The sequence below is a fragment of the Coffea eugenioides genome, chromosome 6, assembly GCF_003713205.1.
Source record: "Coffea eugenioides isolate CCC68of chromosome 6, Ceug_1.0, whole genome shotgun sequence".
NCBI lineage: Eukaryota > Viridiplantae > Streptophyta > Magnoliopsida > Gentianales > Rubiaceae > Coffea > Coffea eugenioides.
This window is the reverse complement of record NC_040040.1, coordinates 42857597-42866493: the sequence shown is the minus strand read 5'-3', so window position 1 is coordinate 42866493 and position 8897 is coordinate 42857597. Positions and strand designations below refer to the sequence as shown.

General features: G+C 35.7%; 1 protein-coding gene across 1 annotated transcript; it reads right to left on the bottom strand.

Moving 5' to 3' along the window:
- Positions 1–365: 365 nt before the first annotated feature.
- LOC113773334 (putative ankyrin repeat protein RF_0381) lies at positions 366–1994 on the bottom strand. Its single transcript, XM_027317954.1, has one exon. It carries the CDS (start codon positions 1992–1994, stop codon positions 366–368), a length of 1629 nt encoding a protein of 542 aa, XP_027173755.1.
- Between the last annotated feature and the right edge of the window lie 6903 nt (positions 1995–8897).

The window sequence follows — 8897 nt, the reverse complement described above, 5'->3', positions numbered from 1 at the left end:
AACTTACGCTGGACTTGTACATAGAGGACATTTTTTTCAACAAAATACAGTGTATGATGGTAAAGAATAGAAAAATAATGCTTGGATTATTTATCATACAATGACAGATGCACAAATACACAATCAATCATATCTGATCTGAACTTTGATTTACATCTTCACATCATTGTATGTATACTAAGAAAAAGAAAAATGTTAAATTACAAATTTCTCAGGGAATCTAAGATCCCTTCCTTGACATAATCAAGTAATGAGCATCTCTATGATTTGGACTAGATCTTCTTCCTTAGTTATCTTGTCGAAGGAAAAAACTGTTTAGCAATCTCTTCTTCCAAAACCTCACCATTTTCCTCCAGGGGGGTAACCTAAACCACGGCTAATGGAACAGCTGCAGAACGATCAAAGCTGCTTCGACGGACTCTAGGGCGAGTAGGCTTCTTCTTTATTGCCCCACTCTCCATTTCTTTCACAGTTATTGCTTTGTTGAATGGAAGCTGACTTACTTTAGTAATAGTGCTCATCTGTGCCACTCCTCCTTCTCGGGTGGCTCCACCATTGACAAGTATTCTTGTAATCCCTGCATAATGCAGGGATTCAGCAATTTGCAAGGCTGTAACGCCCTTGTTGGTCCGGGCTTCAATGTCAGCTCCTTTCTTAACCAGCAACTCAATAACATCAACATGGCCTGATTCCACTGCACAGTGTAATGCTAAGTAGCCATCTTCATCTCTAGCATTGATGTCAATCCCATTATCAAGAAGAGTACGGACAGCATCTACTCTTCCCTTGAAAGCTGCTCGATGCAGGGCTGTCCAGCCATGTTGGTCACGGCCATTGATGATCGCTCCATTTTCCAGGAGCCTGTGGATTGTTCTAACTTCTCCTTTCCGGGCTGCAACACACAAACTGTCTCCTAATCGAAGTGCATCAAAAAGCCGAGTATGACCAAGCTCGGCTGCTACATCATACGCTGTTTTTCCAACCTTGTTTCTGATATCCTTATTTGCCCCTTTATGCAGTAGCAGCTTGACCATTTGTTCATCACCTAAACCAGCAGCGATATGTAACGGTGTATCGCTGTCACTCCCATTACGTATATCTGCCCGTGCACCGCTAGCCAGGAGAAGCCTAGCACAGTCTCTTCGGCGTTGCTCAACAGCCATGTGTAAGGCTGAATTGCCATCTTTAGTTATAGAATCAACATTGGCTCCTTTGAGCAAAAGAAGCCTTACGACCTCCAGATGTCCACCAACCGCGGCGAGATGAATTGGTCCCCATGTGGATGATGCTGACCGCTCCGTGCTCGCCCGATGAGCCAATAAGAGCTCAACAATGAGTGCTTCTCCTGATGCAGCAGCAGCTTCCAATGCGGTGGACCCTGACCGGCTTCGAGCTTCAATATCTGGATTAAACTCGAGAATTAATTGAACAAGCTCTGGCCGGCTTTGAGCAATAGCCAAATGGAGTAACGTTTGACCATCTGCATCAACAGAATCGGCTGCCCTCCATTTGAGGTCACTCTTTTCGAGCGCTTCTCGAATTTCATCCATTGAACCTCTGGAAACCAAGTGAGACAGAACCAATGAGCCAACAAACATGATTTTAAGTCCGCTGTCAACGAACACCTGCTTCTTTTTTGTGGTGAACCAATCATTCGGCACAGAATCGAATGTCGATGAGGGATCTTTAACTGCTGCACCTGGCGCAACAACACTATGCAAGAGAAATGAATCATCTGAATAAGGGAAAGATTCAGGGAGACTTGAATTGGGAGGTGTATGATAAGTGATCTCCACTGAAATAGTCATGAGAGGTGAAATGATCCCGGATTGAGGGCGAGCCGTATACCGAGTTTTGTTCATCGGTTGAAGCCTGAAGGCCACAGGCATGGTGTACATAACATTCCGCAAAGTGAGCACGCCATAGCATTTCTGTCCAGGTTCAATCCTAATTGTCAGAGTGTTTGATGGCTCCAAACTTATGAGCCTATCCATGGTGTTTTCTCTTCAAAAAATACTAATCCTTTGCTTGGTTTATCTCTTTTATTGCTCAACTTTTTCTACCATTGGCTGATCAAGGGATTGATTCACTCTATTTTCTAGACGGAGTTTTTGCAAGAGAGCAAAAACCCTTGGTAGAAAAATGTTAAGGACTGAAGGAGGAAGAGGAAGAACGGCTGGCGTAAATATAAGAGAGGAAGAAGTTAAAGGAATAAATGTGGCCGGCTCTTACAAGGCATCGCCACTTGGTGGTGTTAAAATCAAGACGACATGTTCTATTAGGCATTTGCAAGTTACGAGTTATAACAAAGATTGAAAGATAAAGCAAATATTTACAATAGAGTTGCTTTAAATATTACTTATTTTACTCAATAAACTGGTCATCTTGTAGGGATAGGAAAATATTCTTTTGGTTGTTCTGTAGCAAAATAGACATATGAGAGTTTCTTAGTTCCATTGTTTGAACTTTAGTGCATTAATGACAAAGGAATTGGTTATTCTTACTTCATTGGTCCTCGGTATGTGTACAAGATCTAGTTTTGAGAAAAGGTGATTTCTCTTGTCAGTTTTCTATAATTATAAAAGGAGTAATTCCCAACTTAGTGCTTCATGCTATGCATTTTGTTTGCTCTCTAGAAGAATATCTTGTCTATTTTGTAGCCTAAGAAATATATTTCTTTGGCTTAGTTTTGAAAGTTTATTTTCATCTAGTTTTGGATTAATTAAGCCCAAGCACTAGCCAAACAAATGCACTGTATTCTTGGTAGAAAAAAGTTTGGTTAATTTTTATTCTGGTCAATATCATGGATTAGGCCAAGTATTCAGAAACAACAAGTCGCTTAAGTAATATTGTTAGGTTATAATTACCCCGTCCAAGACAGAATGCCCCATGAATTATAGGGGAATATTATAGGTTTTGGTGGATTGAATAAGACTTGGTTGGTTGGAAAACAAGTATAGCCATTTTTAGGTGGAAGTTGGTTTACTGTTGGGAGCAGAAACGTGCAGAATAGAATACTTGCCCACAAGAAACCTTCCCAAGTAAATTATTCGATTTTGTGAATGTTGAAATGCTTGAGAGGCATTCGTAATTAGAAGCCATTTACCTAATATGAATAATCTCTGGTTTTAGCCAGGATCAATCTGATTGTCGAAGAATGTCAACTATGAGGGGAAAAAAGTAGGAAAAAAAAAAAGAAAACCAAACGAATTTACACCACATTCAAAAACTTAATTATGGGTAGAAAATTGTGATTATCCAAGTTAAAAGGTACTGGAGTAATTAATCTCACAACAAGCATCAAATGCTCAGATTCTTTCTCATGCACTAACTGAAATACAATTTCAAAGCAAGAAACTAAATACAAAAGCAAGAAACTAAATACAAAAATATAATTCATACAATTTCAGGATTCTTGAAATGAAATATACCCCTCATGTGGCACAGCCAGCAAGCGCACCTGGTCAAGTTACAATATTGAAATCTCTGTTTATAGGAACAAAGCATATGTCACTACTTAATTAACAATCTTGAAATCTCTGTTAATGAAAACAAAGCATATGCCAATGAGAACAAAGCATATGCCACTACTTAATATCTCTGTTAATGAGAACAAAGCATATGCCACTACTTAATAAACAATCTTGAAATCTCTTTCAACTCCAAATATATTTTGCCAATTCATTTTAACTTATAGTAAATCTTTGTTCCTTGGAAGCATTGGTTACATGTACATCTACCAATAATGAAGCCAATTATTGACGTATTCTATGTTAGAGGGTCCCAATAGTAGAATATACCAAGTGTTAAAGCAGTAAAGTTTGTTGCATAGAATTTGTCAAATTTCTGGCGTCTTGCAAGGTGGCAATGTACAATGGAGAGGCCAGCAAAAATTTATGGAGTAACAACAAATTTTCAATATGTGGCATTTGCAGTGAAATCAGAAATATCTTGAGATCTGATTCACATTGACCCTTCTATCTCTTATGCCTTGGGTAGGCATTATTAGTTTGTAATTAGATGGCCTTTGAAATTCTTGAGTTAGTAATTTAGTAGGAATCTTGTTAATTAGGATATCATTTTCCCTCGTAATGATAAAATTAGTATAACCTATAATTTTCAATATCTATGAATATCTAAAATAAGCACCACAGTATTGCTAGTTCTCTATCTTAATAAAACTTAATGACTTTTTCTCTGTAGAAAACATGGAATGTAATGGCACATAATACTGTCACAGCAAAAATTTTAATGCCATAGTAATTTTAGTTTTAATGGTCAAAATCACCCGTTTAGTCAACTGTGATGATCTTGGTTAAAATTGACCAAGAATTTTGTGAAAAATCTGGCTGTGGTATCACCAGCCCAAAGTAAGGGCTTGGACCACCCAAATGTTACTGATCTGTATGCATTGACTTATTCAAAATCACAAACTCTCAAAACTTGTGGGTTTAGTTTAACTTCAACTCAATATTCATCCCATAAAGCAAGGTTAAACTTCACATTGGACGCTTAAACTATAATTACACTCCAACTTTAGTCCTGAAACCTCAATTTTGAACAATTTACTCCCTAAAATATGAAATCCATCCTATGACATTCTTAAAACTAATAATGGAGTAGTAAAGTTAAAGTGGTACATATACACACACACACACACATTCTAGGTAGTAAAGTTTCCAATATTGAAATTTAATGACTAAAGCTGGATAAATTTCATAATTTAGAGGAAAATTAAAGTTTAAGAATTAAAACTAAATGGATTTCATACTTTAGGAAGTAAAGTGCCCAAAATCAAAATCTAAAGACCAAAATTGAAGTGTGTCTATAACTAAGGGTTTAAAGTGAAATTTAGCTCACAAAATGTGTGCTAGTTGTCATCTAATAATCTATAAGTTGCTAGGTTCCACAATTGTGGATCATATGGAATGTAATAAAGAAAATATTACGATGGAAGGTAATAAAGAAAAAATTGCATACTATCAAACATGTCAACATTCTGCAGTGGTAGAAAAGAAGCAATGTAGAATTTCGTGTGCTTAGACATCTTAAGAGGACGGGTAGCTCAGATGTTTAAACTTATCCTTCTCCAAGTATGATTTTAGTGTTGTTATTCCTGTATCTCATGCCTGTTATGTGACAAAACATGTAGAAGTATGTACACTCTGCTGTCAACAGTAAATGCCCCCCCCCCCCCCCAAAAAAAACAAAAAAACCACAAAAACAACAAAACAAAAAAAGGTAAATGGATCAACATTTGACTGTGTGCTTATCTAGCAATCATCATGATAACAAATTCAATAAATGCACAAATAAAATCTGACCAGCTTTATTTAGGCATCCACGAGGAATAACAAGAAAAAGAAATAAAATCTTATATGAGTTCTGATATCCATGATTGTGAAAAGTTCTTATAAAAGAAAAGAAAAAGGAATGTTAAAATGAGAACAGATTGACAGTACTATGCTTAATCTATTAAACCATCGTTGACATAAAATTTTGAGTCACTAGTGGATAAGTAAATTTTCACTGTTGATCCTCTTATTATAAAATAGAAAAAAGAAAATATGAAACTTCTCCAATCATGATAAGAATTAGACCATTATCTATTTAAGTACTGGAATAACCATATCGTAACAAAATTCGACAATGCTCAAAGCTTGAATATTTACCATTGTAAAACATCTCTCGTGTTTTAACTTGTAAAGGTGGAGATTATGATACTTTAAACAATTCTAGTTAATTAATGAGGTTGTTAATTGAATAATCCTCGATGATCTTGAACATTTACCTCTTCATATGTCTTAAGGTCGATATCAGTTAGCAGTTACATATTGTTGCTTCCGGGAAAAAATATGTATCAAATTCTAAAGGAAGAAGGAATATATATATATATATATCCATATTTAAACACCCACACACACATATGTATGGACACGTGCACATCTAAATAGTACCTTCAGTTGTAAATTGGAAAGACAAATAATGTGTTAGGATTCAAACACGGATCAAACAATTATTGAAATATCAAGTACATAACAATTTAATGACAAATAAGCCACAAGTATGAAAGATAAATGACACACAATATTTAACGTGGTTCTACTCCACCATTGAGGCTACGTCCACGGAGAGAAATCCGTGCTTTATTATGAGAGGAAAACCCTATACAAAAATACAACTTGAATCCAAATCCAACCCTTGTTTATCATCTTTCATCTCCCAAGAACCCTCTCCCACCACCCATGTATAAGGTTACATGTCATCTCTTATATGCCCCTTGTGTGTCTCTTGTGTAGTGTGCCAGCCCACATATTTATAGATAACATTATTTGGCTAAAAACCCAAATAACAACTGGAAACCAATTCTAATTTCTAGACTCGTACATAATAGGAAATAACTTCTAATCCTAAATAATATAAGAAATTCCTTGGCTACTATTTCAAGTAACTAAAATCAATTAGGAAACTAGTTACTTTCACACAAAACAAGAAACCTGTCTAAAAGAAATTAAACTAATTTCCTAACAAATCTCCACCTTGGCAAAAATTTCTTTGAGCAACCATTTTTCTTCAACTACCAATTCGGAAACTAGTTACTTTCACACAAAACAAGAAACATGTCTAAAAGAAATTAACCAATTTCCTAACAAATCTCCACCTTGACAAAAATTTCTTTTAGCAACCATTTGCCTTCAACTACCAAATAATCTAGTACCGAAACTACACACCCGAATCAATACAGTCCTGACACCAAATTGATTCAATCGACAAATGAACATGTGTAGTTACTCCGAATCCAACCTCCAGTTGACTCGTGAGAAGGTACCTCAATTCACCATCTTCCTTTGCAAGATTTCTTCTCACCACCACTTACAACTCGAGATCCCCTTCTGTGGGTCTAACCCTATTCATTGAGACAACCAAGTGGTAAAATCACCATATTTTTTCCCATTCTCAGGACTATCTTGCCATGTGTAATTTTCAAGACTCCACCTAAAACGAAAAAATCGTAACTGTCAGAGTCCTCTAGCGCATGAAAATTAGATCTCTTTGTTTCTTTGAGATACGTGTCATACCACCCAAAAAATATAACCGAAATTTAAAATCCACCAAGATGAAATATCAACTGTTGGAGGTGTGAGAAAGTCTCCATCGATTCACGTCCAAAATCAACATTGGATTTCACCTTTTCCTTGATGCTTGAATCACCTGTCTAAATTCACTGTCAAGTATTTCCATACTTTTCGACTTTCCATCTTTCACCTTCAATGTTTCGTACCAAACTCTTGAAACAAGGATACCCCCCATTAAATTGTTCAATTCGTAAAAGCCACCAACCCACTTGATCTCAATAGTTAACCAGGATCCAACTATGAACAGCCAAACACTTGATCCAACCGTTCAGTTTGTTGGGATCCAAGTACTTGTGAGTAGTCCAATCTCGCAACCAAGCTCTGATACCAATTGTTAGGATCCAAACGCGGAACAAACAACTATTGAGATATCAAGTATACAACAATTTAATGACAAACAAGTCACGACCATGAAAAATAAACGACACATAATATTTAACGTGGTTCGACTCCACTATTGAGCCTACGTCCATGGAGAGAAATCCGTTCTTTATTATGAAAGGAAAACCCTATACAAGAATATAACTTGAACCCAAACTCAACCCTTGTTTACCATCTTTCATCTCCCAAGAACCCTTTCTCACCACTCATGTATAAGGCTACATGTCACCTCTTGTATGCCCCTTGTGTGTCTCTTGTGTAGTATGCCAACCCACCTATTTATAGGTAACATTATTTGGTCAAAAATCCAAATAACAATATGAAACTAATTCCTAGACTCGTACAGAATAGAAAATAACTTCTAATCCTAAACAAAATAGGAAATTCCTTGGCTACTACTTCAAGTAACTAAAATCAATTAGGAAATTAGTTACTTTCACACAAAATAAGAAGCCTGTCTAAAAGAAATTAAGCCAATTTCTTAACATAATGTTTATATTATTATGAAACAACTAAAAGAGATGAATGTCCATCCAGTTCCTTTAAAATATGAAACAACAAAAGAATTGATGTGGTTGCCCTTATAGTTCCCCTATATTTATGTACCATTAATATTGTTTTGCATATAAGTAGAGGTCATCCAACTTCCCTTGTAACTTTTTGAGCATTTGACTGAATAAAATTGTAATTCCCTCTATTTTTGTCTACTTTGCTCTACTCTACTCTCATCTACTTTGTGTTATTTCATTAATATGAGTTTTACAATACGTTATGAGTATGACACTCTACCATTGGAGCAATCAAGTAGAAGTCCATATCTTCGATCAATTATTGGACATGCGTTTATAATTTTGGGTGAACTTTTGAGATAACATTTTTCCTTTCAATTCATTTCACTTTTATTATGGCTAATTTTACCAAGTAGGAATTTATACCTCTTGACATTTTAAAAAAAATTATTTATCATAGATACTAGATGTTGAAATACATCTTGTTGCAATAGGTCTTGAAGACACCATAATCAAAATTATGCCAAAATTATGATTTTCCTTCGTCATCATTTAGATGAAGGACTGCAAAATGATTTTCCTTCATCATTATTTGGATGAAGGATTGAAAACTAAATATTTAACTGTGAAAGATTCACTTGTCCTATGAAATAGTTTGAAAAAGAGATTTGACCACTCAAAGATGGTCGTACATACAAAAACCCAGTATGATTGGCATTACCTACGACTACAAGATTTTAAATCTGTTAATGAATATAACTCAACCACATCCAGAATTACTTCTCAATTAAGGTTATATGGTAAAAATATACTCCCTCCGTCCCGAAATGAATGTTGCACTTCGGGTCTTGAGTTTCTTTTCAACAGTGTC

Excerpts from the sequence above, each read along its gene's own strand:
- LOC113773334 (XM_027317954.1), bottom strand. The coding sequence starts at position 1,994 with ATGGATAGGCTCATAAGTTTGGAGCCATCAAACACTCTGACAATTAGG.